The sequence below is a fragment of the Chrysochloris asiatica genome, unplaced genomic scaffold, assembly GCF_000296735.1.
Source record: "Chrysochloris asiatica unplaced genomic scaffold, ChrAsi1.0 scaffold00016, whole genome shotgun sequence".
Classification (NCBI taxonomy): Eukaryota; Metazoa; Chordata; class Mammalia; order Afrosoricida; family Chrysochloridae; genus Chrysochloris; species Chrysochloris asiatica.
The window spans coordinates 17,157,132-17,173,364 of NW_006408534.1; the positions used below are offsets into that span (position 1 = coordinate 17,157,132).

At 39.0% G+C, this 16,233-nt stretch overlaps 2 protein-coding genes across 2 annotated transcripts in view; one reads left to right on the top strand and one right to left on the bottom strand.

Annotated features, from left to right (window-relative positions):
• FAM228B (family with sequence similarity 228, member B) overlaps positions 1-7,759 on the bottom strand; it is a 48,719-nt gene extending 40,960 nt beyond the window's left edge. Inside the window, exons 1-3 of the mRNA XM_006835301.1 lie at positions 7,658-7,759; positions 1,360-1,428; positions 530-721 (exon numbers count right to left, since the gene is read on the bottom strand). Coding sequence (XP_006835364.1) covers positions 530-721; positions 1,360-1,428; positions 7,658-7,759 — 363 coding nt within the window. The remainder of the gene's footprint in view (positions 1-529; positions 722-1,359; positions 1,429-7,657) is intronic.
• Positions 7,760-9,899: 2,140 nt separating this feature from the next.
• Positions 9,900-16,233, top strand: PFN4 (profilin family, member 4). Its single transcript, XM_006835240.1, has 4 exons — positions 9,900-10,030; positions 10,594-10,731; positions 12,143-12,248; positions 16,135-16,233. Exons 1-4 carry the CDS (start codon positions 9,914-9,916, stop codon positions 16,161-16,163), a joined length of 390 nt encoding a protein of 129 aa, XP_006835303.1. The 5' UTR covers positions 9,900-9,913; the 3' UTR covers positions 16,164-16,233.

Below are 16,233 nucleotides of genomic sequence, written 5' to 3' on the forward strand. Positions count from 1 at the left end.
CATGGTATTTTCAATAGCCTCATATGCATGGGAAAGTTAGATAATGAATAAGGAAGACTGTAGAAGAATTGATGTATTTGAGTTAGGGCACTGGAGAAGAATATTAAAAGTACCATTGGCTGCCAGAGGAACAAACAAATCTGTATTGGAAGAAATACAGCCAGAATGCTCCTTAGAAGGCAGGATGATGAGACTTCAGCTCTCATACTTTGGACATGTTATCAGGAAGGACATCATGCTTAGTAAAGTGGAGGGTCAGTGAAAAAGATGAAGAACCCCAGAGAGATAGACTGGCACAATGTTAGCAGCAATAGGTTCAAGTGTAACAAAGACAGTCAGTGTGACGAAGGACAGGGCAGTGTTCTGTACTGTTGTGATTTGGGTCATTATGAGTCAGAACCAACTCAAAGTACCTAACAACAACAGCATAGGATTTTCAAGGAGCAGCTGGTGGGTTTGAACTGCTGACCTTCTGCTTAGCAGTCCAGTGCTTTAGCACCACACCAGGACTCGAATAATCTTTTAGTACCTTTTTATTTACATGTTTTAAAAAGCCATTTAATTCCTCTTGTCTTCTTTGTTTAATCTTCTTATGTGAACAGACTTTTTCTATAATTTTCTTCTGGAGAGGATCCGCCACATGGTCAACCCATCTTTTATATAATATCTCTTTTCTTCTTGCATTTAAGAAGTCATGATGTTGTAAATACTTATCTAGTTCCTAGTAAATAGTGATAAAAAAAGATAAGTTATTCCAAAATTTTTTGTTCTAAAATTTATGAAAATTTGAACTTTGTTTATATTCATAATCATAACTCACGAAGTTAGTTATTAATTCAATGATTTAGTTGACTTCTATGTGACAGACACACTATGCTGGAAACAAGAGCTATACAGATAAATGAGACAATATGCCTGCCCTCTCTGGGAGACAGAAAACAAAACATTATCTATAAAACATTTTAGGAGGAGGGATAATATAGCATGATAGATAGACATGTACAAGAGAGCTTCAAAAGTTCAAGGAAAAATTCTATTATCTTTTATTTCCATTTTTCCAAGAACTTTTTGAGCCTACTCATATACAGTAAATGAAGAAAGATATAGAGAAGAGAAAACTTACTATTTTCTAAGAGTCTTGAAAGATTCCCCAAGTGGGAGACATTTAGGATGGACCTCAAAGAATGAGGACTTATCCAGGCAGAGAAGAAGTGGTAGAGAATGAGGAAGAAGAGCATTCTATGAAGAAGAAAAAAACAAAGACAAGAGTAAAGAAGCATACATAAGTATAGCACAATCTTAACCAAATGGCAAGTAATCTACAAACAAGATGTGTGATTAGCTATAACCAATTCTTACCTTAATTATATAATTTTCTCTATACAATATTGATTGAATAGCTGCATCAATATCTTCTTTAGCTAATACCTAAAATAGAGAATTAAACTTTGAAAATCATATTTTGGAAAAAAAAATTAGTTCTGGGTTCATTATATTTTGTGACAGATTTATCTCTGAAAATGGTAAATCCAATTTTTCTACCTCAAGCCATATTATAAAATATTCTTTACATAGGTTATCACAGAGAGATTGCAGATTTGATTCTAGACCACCATAGTAAAGCTAATAACATAATAAAGTAAGTCACTAAGTCACACAGTTTTTTTGTTTTTTTGTTTTGGTTCCCCAGTGGAGTCTTGATGTGGCGCTGTAGGTTAATGCGCCAGACTGCAAAGCTGTTTGAAATGCAAGGTCGGCGGTTCAAGCTCACCAGCTACTCCTTGGAAACCCTATGTTGTTATGTGCCGCGGAGTCGGTTCTGACTCATAGCGACACCAGAGCAGAAAGCCTCATCTTTCTCCTGTGGAACAGCTGGTAGTTTCGAACTGCTGACCCTGAGGTTAGCAGCCTGTAACCACTATGCTACACAGGGTTGCTGTGGGTCAGAATTGACTTGACAATACTTAACAACAACAGTGCATATAAAAGTTAGGTTTACACTATACTATAGCCTATTGGAAGGAGCTCTGGTAGCGTAGTGGTTATGAATTGGGCTGCGAACTGAACTACCAGCTGTTCTGCGGGGGAAAGATGAGGCGTTCTGCTCGCGTAAAGATTTACAGTCTCAGGTCGCTATGAATCTGAACCGACTCAATGGCACTTAACAAAAAATAACAAAAGAGACAGAGAGTAGCAGAATGGATAAGAAAACAGCATCCTTCAATATATTGTCTATAAGAAACACACTTTACACAAAGACAAAAATAAACTAAAAAGTCAAAGGATGTGAAACAATATTTTCAAGCTAATGACAATCAAAAACAAGCAGTATTAGCAATATTAATCTCTGATAAAATAGACTTTACGATAAAAATGAGCATAAGAGACAAAGAAGGACAATATATAATGGTTAAAGGGTCAAAAGAACAAGAGGACATAACCATAATAAATATCTATGCTCCTAATGAAAGAGCGTCAAATATATAAATCAATCTAAGATGGCAAACAGGACGGACACTCTACAACAAGGATGTAAGAGTCAGCCTGCTAGCCTATCCATAAGAGAAGGATGAGGCTCTTTACTCCTGCAAAGATTTGAACACTATGGCCCTAAGTGAGCTATGGCCCTAGGTGAGCTACAGCCCCAAGTGAAAACAGGTGGGCTACCATTTGGGTGAGCTATGACCGCCCCCAGTGAGCTGTGGCCCTGGATAAGATACAAGTGGGGTGAACTATGATGGCCCTGGGTCAACTACAGCTCCAAGTGAATTACAGCTGGAAGAAGCCCCCAAAGAAGAATTAAGGACACATATTCAAAACTTCATGCCTCAGGACAGAGACTTGATCCCAGTGAAGGGCTTGGGATGGGAAGTGGGAAAGGTGTGTACCACTGTTACTATGAAACTGTAAATTATATAACTGTTCAAACAACAAATGTATTCATTAAATTACATACTTTGTTTTATTTCAATGATTACAATCCCTTCCATGCACCATCACTATCAGTATTTACCTCTATCCCTGTATTTTTTCCACTGGGTCTTTCTAGTATTGATTTCTAATTTTATAGCATTGTGATCTGAGATGCTTTGTAGTATTTTGATGTTCCTAAATTTATTGAGGTTTGCTTTGTGGCCTAACTAATATATGATATGTTCTGGAGAATGTTGAATGTTATATGTGCATGGGAAGAGAATGTATATTATATTCCTATTGGGTTGAATGCTCTGTATATGTCTATGAGGTCAAGTAGTTGTGTTGTTTAGTTCTTCTTTGTCTTTGTTGATTTTTTTTTCTAGTTGTTCAGTTCTTCATCCAAAGTAGTGTATTAAAATAGGGTAGCTATAAGTTAGAATCAAATTGACAACACTTAGCAACAATTGTAGAGTTGTATATTTCTTTCAATTCTTTTTTTTTTTTTTATAACTTTTTATTGTGAATTGAGTGAAGGCTTACAGAGCAGATCATCAGTTTTACACTTTGCTTCATTACATGTTTGCAGTCCCGTTCATGTAACAAAAGTTAACAGCATTTACCTCTATTCACTTAACTATTAAATTCCTCCCTGTGTCTCCTTCTACCTTCATCTTTTCTCTGCTAACCTCCCTCTTGTTGTATATTGCCTGCCCTGTCATCTATATTAATATGTGTCTGCTCTCTAGCCTTCAGTATCACTGGCTCTTGATCATATGCTACCTCTTGAAACAGTTGAACATCGACCATTTCCCTTTGGCACAGTGACTGTGTATTCTTTCTATCTTCTTTTGATGCTTTCTGCATCATTCAATGTTTGCCCAGAGAATCCTTCAATAACAAAGTCAAGGTTTGAATTTTTTCTTCAGTTCCTGCAGCTTGAGAAATGCTGAGTGTGTTCTTCCCTTTTCGTTTTCTAACTCCAGATCTTTGCACATTTTTTCTAATATTTGACTTTGTCTTCTCAAGCTGACCTTTGAAATTTTCTGTTCAGCCTTTGTGCCTCCTCATTTCTTCTATTTGCTATAGCATCTCTATGTTGGAGAGCAAGTTTCAGAGTCTCTTCTGACATCCATTTTGATCTTTTCCTTTTTTCTTGTCTTCTTTTTTTGCTTTCTTCCTGTATAATGTTCTTGCTATCATCCCACAACTCTTCTGGTCTTCTGTCTTTAGTGTCTAATCTATCAAATCTGTTCTTCAGATTATATCTAAATTCAGGTGGGATATATTCAAGGTCATATTTTGGCTCTTTTGGACTTGTTTTCATTTTCTTCAGCTTCAGTTTGAATTTGCATATGAGAAATTGATAGGTCTGTTCCACAATCTGCCCCTGGCCTTGTTTTCTCTGATGATATGGAGCTTTCCCACTGTTTCTTTTCATAGATGTAGTCAATTTGATTTCTGTGTATTCCATCTGGTAAGGTCCATGTGTATAATTGTCTCTTTGCTGTTTAAAAATGGTATTTGAAATGAATGAGTCTTTGGTTTTGCAGAATTCCATCATGCAATCTCCAGCATCATTTTTATCACCAAGGCCATAGTTTCCAACTACTGATCCTTCCTCTTTGTTTCCAATCTTTGCATTCCAATCACTAGTAATAATCAATATATCTTGATTGCATATTTGATCAATTTCAGATTGAAGAAGTTGGTAAAATTCTATTTCATCCTCACTGGTTTAAAGGTTGATGTATAAATTTGAATACTAGTGGTATTAACTGGTCTTCCCTGTAGGTACATGGATATTGTCTTATCACAGACTTCATGACATATCTTGATATGTTGTTTATGACAATTAATGCAACACCATTCCTCTTCAATTTGTCATTCCCAGTAGTAAACATTTGGTTGTTAGATTCAAAATGGCCAATACCAGTCCATTTCAACTCACTAATGCCTAAGATATTGATGCTTATGCTTCCACTTCTTTTTTAACAATTTCCAATTTTCCTAGATTCATACTTCATACATTCTATGTTTTGGTTATTAATGGATGTTTCAGCTTTTTCTCTTCATTGTGAGTTGTGCCCCATCAGCAAATGAAGGTCTTGAGGGCTCTACTCCATTCGTGTCATCACAGTCAACCCTATTTTGAGGAGTTAGCTCTTTCTCAATCACATTTTGAGTGCCTTCCAACCTGAGGGCCTCATTATCCAACACTATATCTGACAGTGTTTCTCTGCTATTCATAAGATTTTCAGTGACTAAACATTCAGAAGTAGTTTGTCTCTCCTTCTTCCTAGTCTATCTTCACCTGGAAGCTCACCTGAAACCTGTCCAATATGGGTGACCCTGCTGGTATTTAAAATACCAGTGGCATAGATTTCAGAATCACAGCATCTTACAAGCTACCACAGTACAACAAACTGACAAATGTTTTCAGTAGTTACCAAAAAAAGCATTTGAGACAATTCAAAACCTACTCCTAATAACTTTTAGCCAAGTAAAAATTTAAGGACCTTTTTCAACCTGATGAACAGTATCTAAAACACCATACAGTTATCATCACTGTTGTTTATTGTTAGTTGCCATTGAGTTGGCTCCAACTCATAGTGACTTTATGTAGAACAGAATAAAAGCTGCAGTCCTGTGTCATCTTCAAGATCATTGGTATGTTTCAGTCCACTGTTGTGGCCATTTTGTCAATCCATTTCACTGATGGCATCCCACTTTACCAAACATAATGATGTTCTCTAGCACCTGCACTGTCCTGATGACATGTTCAAAGTAAGCGAATCATAGTCTCTCCATCCTCACTTTTAAGGAACATTCTGGTCATATTTCTTCTAAAGTTAATTTGTCCATTCTTTGGTAGCTCATGAATATCACATAATGAATGTACCCATTATTCTTTCTTTTTCATTGCCTAGTTTTAAGGTGCTCTGGTAGTGTAGTGGTTACGAATAGGGCTGCGAACCTTAAGGTCAACAGTTTGAAACTACCAGCTGTTCCGCAGGAAAAAGATGAGGGTTTCTGCTCCCGTAAAGATTTACAGCCTTAAAACTCTATACAGGATCATTATGAGTTGGAATTGACTCCACAGCACATGACGATGACAACAAGTTTTTATGTATATATGAAACAACTGAAAAGATTATGGCTTGGGTCAGGCACACCTTAGTGATCAAAGTAACATGTTTGCTTTTTAAAACTTTAAAGAAGTCCTTTGCAGCAGATTTACCAATATATTGTTTGATTTCTTGACTACTGCTTCCCTTGGCATTGATTGTTGGTCCAAGAAGGAAATTGTTGATGTCAATTTTTTCTCTATCATTACATTGTTTATAGTCCAATTGTGAGAATTTTTGTTATACTTAATGGTAAAACTGCCTTCCCCCTAAGGCCAGAAGCAAGTCAAGGATGTCTGTTTTTACGTCTATTCAACATTACATTAGAGGTTCTAGTTAATGCATATACATATATGTTGTTGTTATTGTTGTGAAGCACCGTCAAGTCAGTTCAGACTCATAGTGACCCAGAATAGGGCTGATGAGTTTGAACTGCCAAACTTTTGGTTCAAACAGACCTTGTGATGCAGTGCTTTATTTATCCCCCAGAGCTACACCAGAATTCCACATACACATATAGATTAATGGAATCAATACAACTTTCCAGAAATACAGTCATATGTATCTGGTCAGTTAATTTTCAACAAAGTACAAAGGCAATTCAATGAGAAAAAAAATTTTTTGAAACATGGTGCTAGGTCTATAGACTCCTGTCGACCTTGAGATAAGAGAGAAAAGAGGAAGGGCTGGTTGGTCTGAAGTGTATTGAAACATGGAAATTCCTGAGCCCATAGACAAGGACCTAGCCACAGAAGGATAGAGCTGAGAGAGAAGTGAACAGCTGATATGAAGTGAGAGGACATGCACAAGAAGATAAAGAAATGTGATAAAGGAAGCAAGTGTAAATTGCTAAAATTTGATGAACTTGACCTATAATTATGGGTGCAGTAACTCAAAATACCAACTGAGCCATGCAATGCCGGCTGGGGGTGCGGTAAAGGCATGAAGTGACTGGCTTACAAGTTTTCAAGAGGGAGTTTAGTTTAAGAGTGTGCGGGGGAATATACAGCCCCCACTGAATAGTTTTCATCTTGTCTGGATGGGTCTGGTGAAAAGAAATAGGTTTAAGATTCTTATAATTCAATAGTGAGTAATTGTTATCATGACTAATTGCAACTATCGCAACTGTAAAGGTAGACATTTTGTAACAAAAAAGGGGAAGTAGTTAATCTTACAGTCCAGGAACAGAGGACCCTAGGACCATCAAGGGAAAAAAGCCCAAGAGGAATGTGAGACCCTACCCAGAGAAGCAACAATACCAGAGATGGAGGCAGAGATGAGGACATTAAGAGAGAGAGCAGCTAAGGATTCCAGACTCATGGAAAGAGAAAGGCTGTGTGCTGGCAGCCAGGAGTCAGGCTTGCAGAATGTGCCCTTCAGTTGTTTAAATGGTTATATATTCCTGAGTGTTTTTGTGTACAACACCCACCCCAAAAAAAAAAACACAAAAAACTAACAGAGGGAATAGAAGCAAATACTGCTGAATGATGCTACACGGAGGGGATTGTAATCATTGCAATGAAACGATGAGTGTAAAATGATGTTCTCCCAAGTAAACTATTACTCAATTCACAATAAAAACGTAAAAAAAAAAAAAAAAAACTATGATATTGTACCTCCATAAAAGAAAGTGACTTTGGTTCCAACCATTCTTTTGAGTTCTTGAGCTTAGGAAGTGTGCCAGGTATCAGCTCCGCATCATTTTTGAATCTTCTCATTGTGACCACAAATTAGAGTCCCTATAAAAACTAAAAGTTAGCTTATTTAGTAATATAAACTCAGAATAATCTTATTTTCTGTTTCATTAAAACTAGATACTGTGACCAAGGACTCCTGGTGTGGTGCTATAGGATAAACACTGGACTGCTAACAAAATGTCGGTGGTTGAAACCCAACAGCCCTTCCTCGGAAATCCTATACAGGGTCGCTGAGTCGGAACCGACTTAACAACACTATAACAGCTGAACAGACATGTAAGAGATTATGAACAATAACCAGTGGTCACACTTTCCCTAACAGGAGGCCTTCAGAGCCAGCCTTCTTTAAACGGAGGAGGAGGTTTTCTTTGGATTGAGTATTCCCTCCCACTTTCCCAATCTCTGAAAAGGCTTCCCAAATCCTTCTATGAGGTATCCCATTCTAATCTGAGCGGCAATTTCAGCCTGGCTTCTGGGGGCCATACTTGCAGAAATTTTCTAACTTTGTTATTAAATGCCGTGTTGTTACGAGTGTGTTCGGACGCATAGCGTTCCTAATAAGGTTTCTGAGGAGCGGCTGGTGAGTTTGAACTGCTACCTTGTGATTCAAATCGACCTTTTGGTCTAGTGCTTATCCTACATCTGGACTTCTAACTTTGGTAACCGTTCATGGGAAGAGTTACAACTGTCCAGTTACTAAAACACAGACTGGGCTGTTTAGGGATGAGAGGAAGTAGCTTTCAAGGACTACAAGCCTTCAAGTTAAGCGCAGCTCAAAGCCCTCCCTCACAAGTAGACTACAGCAGCCACTCCTATCCCGTCCCCTTCAGCAAGATGCGCGCTGCCGATAGCCTCGCGCGTGGAAGTGGCCGTCCCCGGGCAAGCCAGGCACCTCCGCTTCTATCCCGGGGCTAGCAGGGCCTTCGGTGTTACACTGAACTGGAGCCCGGCCGCAGAACACAATGACCCTATTTCCCAACGGACTGCGGTGAAAAAATGGGCCGGCCGGGCCTGCAGCCCAGCCAGCTAGAGCCCCGCCTCTTCAGAATGTGAGAACCTTCCATCCACTGTTTCCAGGACGCAGCTACCGCGCGGCCGCCGCGAGCGACAAAGAGCCCCCAAGGCACCGAAGAGGGCAGTGAACTCGCGGTCAGGCGAATTTCGCCCAGTGCAACTCTGTGCCCCGCACTTTCGCGGTCCAGCCTGACAAAGAAGAAATTTAGAAGGCCGCTGGTACCAGGTCTTGCTGGCAGGCGAGTAGTAGTTAATCTGAGTACGGGACTGTGGTCCCTGTTTCCCGTGACTGGCAGCTGCCACAGCCAATAGCAGTACCCGTCGCCTTCCTGTCCAGCTTCCCGTGTTCGTTGAGGGGTGGGTCTTTGCCACACTGTCCCGCTAGAGGGCGCTACTCTCCTGTTTCGAGAAGATGGTCTCGTCCTCTCCTGTGTGATCCGCTTCACTTCCTTAAGTCTCCATTTTCTTGAGCGCGGGATTCGGAACAGCAAAACTGGAAGTTAACCACCCCCACTTCCACTACAGGGAACCCCTTTGGGAAAATATCAGGAGAGGTGTAGCAAGGAAAGAAGTACCTCACTTTCAATATCTCTTTGAAGGGCGAGTGTTTGTGGAGGTTATCCTAGTGAGGACGGCCCAAGAAGGCTTGGGGACTTTTCAGAAAATGTTAGGGTCATGTAAGTGCTGTAAAGATGTTTTTAGCCGTTGGGTATTGACCAGTGTCCATATTTAGCGCTGCTGTTTGTCAGTGGGGAGAAAAAGTCAGTGTATTTCAGTCTTGTTTATTTAGTTCAAAGGTTCTCTATCCTGGCTGCTCACTTTATGGTGGCATGGAGGGTGGAAGGTCATATTTTTGATGCTTGAGACCCACCCAAGACCAATTGAAAATGGATCCGTGAAGGTGGGACCTCTGTAGTTTTGTGGCAGGAATGAGTGGGGGGTCGTTAATCCCCACTTGCTAAAATATAAAATATTGCCATCGCTAGAAAATTATGAAGTTATAATTTCCAAACCCACTCTCTGAACTGATTTTCTCATTTTATTTTTATCTTTAAATACTGGTGGATACTAGATGGGCCAACTTTTTTTTTACCCTTCATCTTTCCAAAGTACACAGTGCAGTAACCATTTTTCACTTCCATGTTTCAGAGCTGAGGGAGCATGAGTTATATGCAGACCTTACTGTTAGACACCCTTCTGGGAACCAAGCATGTGGACAGTGCAGCACTCATCAAACTCCAAGAGCAGCGTCTGTGTGTAGCAACACCAGGATTTAGTGTAAGAAAGAGCAAGTATTTAAAGCAAACTTTTCCTGTAAAGAGCCAGCTAGTGAATATTTTAAACTTATAGACCGTACGGTCTCTAAGACAACTACTCTGTAGATGTGGTGCACAGCACAGAAACGAACTGATATGACATTACTGCAGTTTGGACTTCACATAATTGTCACACGTCAAAAAGATATTCTTTTAATTTTTTTTAACCGCTTAAAAATGAAAACACTACCTTTAGCTTGCAGGATATACAAAAATAGGCTTGGGTTGAATTTGGCCTGAGGGCTGTAATTTATTGACCTTAGTCTCTTTTTTTGTTGTTGTTTTTAAATCTTTTTGTTGTGAATTGAGGGAAGGTTCATTCACAAAGAAGACCATCAGTTTTATACTCAACAAATCATACACTTTATTTCATCTCAATCTCTTCCACATAACAATAGTTATTCTTTTTCTTTCCTATGGTTATTTCCATTCCACTCTCATTTCCATCCCTTCTCAGCTTTACCCTTAGGTAAATGCCCTTTTGATCTTGAATGGTTGCCTGGTCTAACTCTTTAATCTCTGCAGGTCATGCCCAATGATGTCCAAACACTTGTGAATGGATTTGCTAAGAACCCTTTACAAACCCGAAGAGAAGGATTATATTTCAAGGAAAAGGATTACAAATGTGTCCGGTCAGATGAATATTCTCTTTATGCTAAGAATGTGAGTGGACAGGATTTGAGAACAGCTGTATTAAAAATCTTAAGAATTTGAATCTCATTTTCTTTGCCCTCTTGATCCTATATGTAACATAGACTGGTGGTAGTGTTGGTTATGTGCCGTGGAGTTGGTTTCTGACTCATTGTGACCCTGTACAGGGTTTCCGAGGCTGTAAATGTTTACGGGAGCAGAAAGCCTCATCTTTCTCCCACGGAACAGCTGGTAGTTTCAAACTGCTGACCTTGCAGTTCGCAGCCCGATTCGTAACCACTATGCTACCAGAGCTCCTTGTAACATAGACTAGGGACATTTATTATGGTCTCCAAACAATGTCTGAGACAGCAGTCTAATTCCAGAATGGCATATATGAAAAGGAGTGCTATAAGAGAACCTGGTTTAGGGCATCATTCATTCTAGAATCAGTCAATTAAACCTTACCTAAATTCTCTTTCTCCACTCCAGTCCATCCTTCATACCCTACATCCTTGTTGTTGTTGTTGTTAAGTGCCATCGAGTCGGGTCCGACCCATAGCGACCCTGTACAGGGTTTCCGAGGGTGTAAATCTTTACGGGAGTAGAAAGCCTCATCTTTCTCCCGCGGAGCGACTGGTAGTTTCGAACCGCTGACCTTAAGGTTCGCAGCCCGATTCGTAACCACTACGCTACCAGAGCTCCTTACATCCTTAGCCTTTAAAAAAATACATCCCTCCCCTGCTTAAAATCATTCTTGGTTCCCTGTTGCCTCAAAGGAATTGTTGTTGTTATGTTAAGTGCCATTGAGTTGGTTCCATCTCATAGTGACCCTATACATAGGATCTCCAAGGAGTGGTTCAAACCAACTCTACAGTTGAGTGTTTATCCTACAGTACCACACCAGGACTCCTCAAAACAATTACAGAGATGAGTTCACATTTATAGGATACCCTATATGGATTAAGGTACAAACTAAATAGCCTCATTTTACAGATTAGGGAACTGAGACTTAACAAAGTCTAATAACAAGGAGTCCTAGTGTGACACTGTGGGTTAATGCGGCAGACTGCAAAGCCGTTTGTACTGCAGGATCGGTGGTTATGTGGCTGTTATGTGCCACCAAGTCAGTTCCAACTCATAGCAACTCTGTATAGGAGCACTGGTGGCTTCAAACTGCAGACCTTGTGGTTCAGAGTCCAGTGCGTATCCTACAGTACTACACCAGGAGTCCATAATTAGTTGATAGCTCTTCCAAAATCCAAATGCTGTGATTACAACAGTCTGAAACTTTTCGAACAAAGACAATTCGTGGAATAGAATATAGAGTCCAAAAACCAATATACAAATATATGGAGGTCAAGAAATGGTGAAAACTGAAACATAAATGCTGGTCCTATGCTGAGAACCAAGAGAAGAGCTTTCCATTTTATTCTTTGTACAGGAAAACACTGGTGTGGTAATTGTGAAAACCCATCTGTATCTCCTCGTGGCAACTTACACTGAGGGCATGTATCCTAGTGTCTGTGTGGAAGCCACAGAAAAACTGGGTAAGTTTTCTCCTGTATTCATTTCCTAGGGTTGCTGTAGCAAAATGCCATCAACTGGCATTTATAAGAGCCATTTTCCCCCAAACTTGGAGTCCAAAATTAGAGTGTTGAATAAGCAATTAATACATGTTTGATGAACAAATTAATTACCTCTGTCTAGCATACTCAGAAAAAGCTTCAGAGAGCTGAATCTTAAAGAATTAATTGAGAAATTAAGTGCCATGACAGAAACAAAACATATTTGTACAAATGTGTATATTTACAGACATTCCTAGTTTTCATAAAGAGTTGCCTGGAGGGGACTTTCATAAACTATGTTACATAGCTGGTAATGAGATATTCAGAAAACAAACAGGGCTGAGCTGGAAAAGACACAGTTTAGAAAACACCTAACAGAATGGTAAAATCCAACCCAGAAAGGATAGGGTGTTACAACTGCCAACAACTCTGTGAGCAGCTATCAGGATGTGATGGAGGTTCCAGGCTGTGATGAAGTGACTGGATGCCCTTGAGGGATGAACAAATCTGTCTACCCAACAAGAGCCAGCTACCCGTCCCATTACTTCTAGTTCCTTCATCTATTTTCTTTTACATCTATTTCTCCATTTAAAATGATATATAATTGTTATAGAAAATTTGGAAAGTATTATGACTAACAAGATAACTTTATTATAAAAGGTTCTAGGAACATGACTATTTATGAAAGAAATTCTTTAAGTAGTAATTAGGTAAAGGATGCTATGCTATTTCTCTAGCATAAGTTAGTCAAGTTTGTTTTTAAAACAAACATATTAGTGAACCATATACATTTAATTCTAAGTCCTCAGTTTAAAAAATAAAGAAATTTAAGTGATAGCCAACAGCTTTTATCCTACAAACTTTTTTGTGACTTATTTTTAGTTGGTTGTTAAGTGCGGTCAAGTCTGTTTTGACTCATAGCGATCCTGTATAGGGTTTCTGAGGAACGGCTGGTGGGTTTGAACTGCCAACCTTACAGTTCAAACTGACTTTACAGTCCAGTGTTTATCCTATAGCACCACACCAGGAATAGCATTGAGTTATGGGAGAACCATGACTTTTTTTTCTTAAATATTTTGTGATCTCTCTATAAACTGAGGCTGGAGAATGAATAGAAGCCAACCAAGCTTCTCAGTTTCTTCATATAAGAGTTACCTCATTTCTAACTGATTCCATGTACTTAAGAAGTAATAGAGATAGATATTTTAATGGTTTGGGCTTTTTGGTTATTCTCATGAGACTTTCATTCAAGACCATATCTTCAAATCCATAACACAAATCTATGGAGAAATAGGATTCATTTTCAGAATTTCTCTTGCAGTTAACTTGTCAGGAGTCCATATCTTTTGTCATTTAATTGGTAGCTACTGTTGAGCTGGCCCTGATGCATAGCAACTTCATGCACAATTGAATGAAGCACTGCCTGGTCCTGTACCATCACCATGATTGTTGCAGATCAGTGTACCCACTGGGATCTATAGAGTTCCCTCTGGCTGATTTTCAGAAGTAGATTATCATGCTTTTATATTAGTCTGTCTTAAACTAGAAGCTTTGCTGAGATTTGTTCAACGTCATAGCAATACACAAACTTCCACTGACACAAGTGATGCCTGGGGTACATTCAGCAGGAAGCAAATTCAGGTCTCCCCTCTAGGAGACTAGAATTCTACCACTGAACCACCAGTACTCTCTTTTGTCCCTTAATGCTTCCCTATTCTCTGACATCAATCTTTATGTGCTCCAGTTCATTTTCAACAACTTCTAATTTGCCTAGATTCATACTTTGTACATTCCTTCTTCCAATTATTAATGGATGTTTGCAGCTGATTATTTTGAGTTGTGCCCCATCAGCAAATGAAGGTACCAAAAGCTTTACTCCATTCCTGTCATCATGGTCAACTCCACTTTGAGGAAGCAGCTCTCCCCCAGTTATATTTTAAGTACCCTCTTACTTGAGGGGCTCATCTTCTGGCACTATATCTGAAAATATTCTCTCACTATTCATAATGTTTTCATCTTCCAGCACTATATCTGACAATCTTCCACTGCTATTCATAAGGTTCCAGACGCTAAACATTCAGAAGTAGTCCGCTGAATCTTCTTTCTAGTCTATGTTAGTCTGGAAGCTCTGCTGAAACCTGTTCACCATGGGTGACCCAGCTAGTATATAAAATACCAATGACATAGCTTACGCATGACAGCAACATGCAAGCTACCACAATACAACAATTGGAAGTTGAAAAAAATGAGCTGAAATACATAAAGATCAATATCATACACATTAGTGAGCTGAAATGGACTGGTATTAGCCATTTTGAATCAGACAATCAAATGGTTTACCATGTCAGGAATTACAAATTGAAAAGGAATGGTATCACATTCATCATCAAAAAGAACATTTCAAAATCTATCTTAAAGTACAATGCATCTGTGTAAGGATAACATCCATACATCTACAAGGAAGACCAGTTAATACAACTGTTACTCAAATTTATGTACCTTCCAATAAAAACACTGAGGATGAAATTGAAGTATTCTATCAACTTCTTCTGTCTGAAACTGATCAAACATGCATTCAAGATGCATTGATAATTACTAATGGTTGGAATACAAAGGTTGGAAACAGGAAGGATCCACTGCTGGAAAATACAACCTTGGTGACAGAAATGATGATGGAGATTGTATAATAGAATTTTGCAAGACCAATGACTTCTTCATAGCAAATGCCTTTTAAAAACAATATAAAAGGCGACTATACACATGGACATCACCAGATGACATACACAGAAATCAAATTGAATATCTATGGGAAGAGATAGTGGAAAAATCTCAATATCACCAGTCAAAACAAGGCCAGCGGCCTACTACATCAGTAGCTCAGATTCAAATTCAGAATGAAGAAAATTAAAACAAGTCTATGAGGTCAAAATATGACTTTGAACAAAACCCACCTGAATTTAGAGACTATTTCAAAAAGAGATTTGATGCATCAAACACTAATGAGAGAAGACATGACCAGCTGTGGGGTGACATGAAGAACATCATATAGGAAGACAGCAAAGGTCATTTTTTTAAAAAAAAGATAGAGAAGACCAAAATGGATGCAATCAATGTTACATCTAAGTCATAGACTATCCAAGGAAAAGCAGCAGCAGATTGTTTCATTTCCCCAAGCCCTCTCCATTCTGTTTTCCTTGCCCATCCACATGTATCCCTGTTCTTTGTCTTTATGGAGCCCTGGTGATGCAGTGGGTTAAGTGTTGTGCTATTAAGTGTTTGGCATCTAAAATTCAGTGGTTCAAACCCACTAGCTACTCCCTGAAAGAAAGATGAGGCAGTCTGCTTTTGTAAAGTTTTACAGCCTTGGAAGCCCTAGGGAGCAATTTTACTCTGTCCTAAAAGGTTTCTTTGGAGTCCGGGTGTGGTGCTGTGGATTAATGTGCTTGGCTACAAGGTTGGTTTCAACCACAAGATCGGTGGTTCAAGCTCACCAGCTGCTCCTTGGGAATCCTATACAGGGTTGCTATGAGTTGGAACCGACTCAATGGCACATAACAATAACAAAGGGTCTCTATGAGTCAGAATTAACTTGATAGAAGTAGGTTCCTTTTCTTTGCCTGGAGAGCCAATGCATACTATAGTATTCATCTCCAAAATGAAGTATACTTTATGTTTGTGCATGTCTGTCTTCCCTACTAGACAACAAACTCCTTGAGAGCAAAGGCTGTGTTTTAACTATCTTTCTAGTCATTCTTGTATCTCCAGTACCTAGGACAGAGTCTAACACATTATCATTCATCTATGTTGTAGGACAAATTAATTAATTAATCATATTGTAGTGGCAAATTACTGCTCTGGTTTTTTCCAGGAGAATATCTAAGAAAAAAAGGAAGCTAAGTCATCAGGCAACTATGGAAGACAGGCTTTATTATTTTAGATGAAAACTATAGAGCCTAAATAAATAACA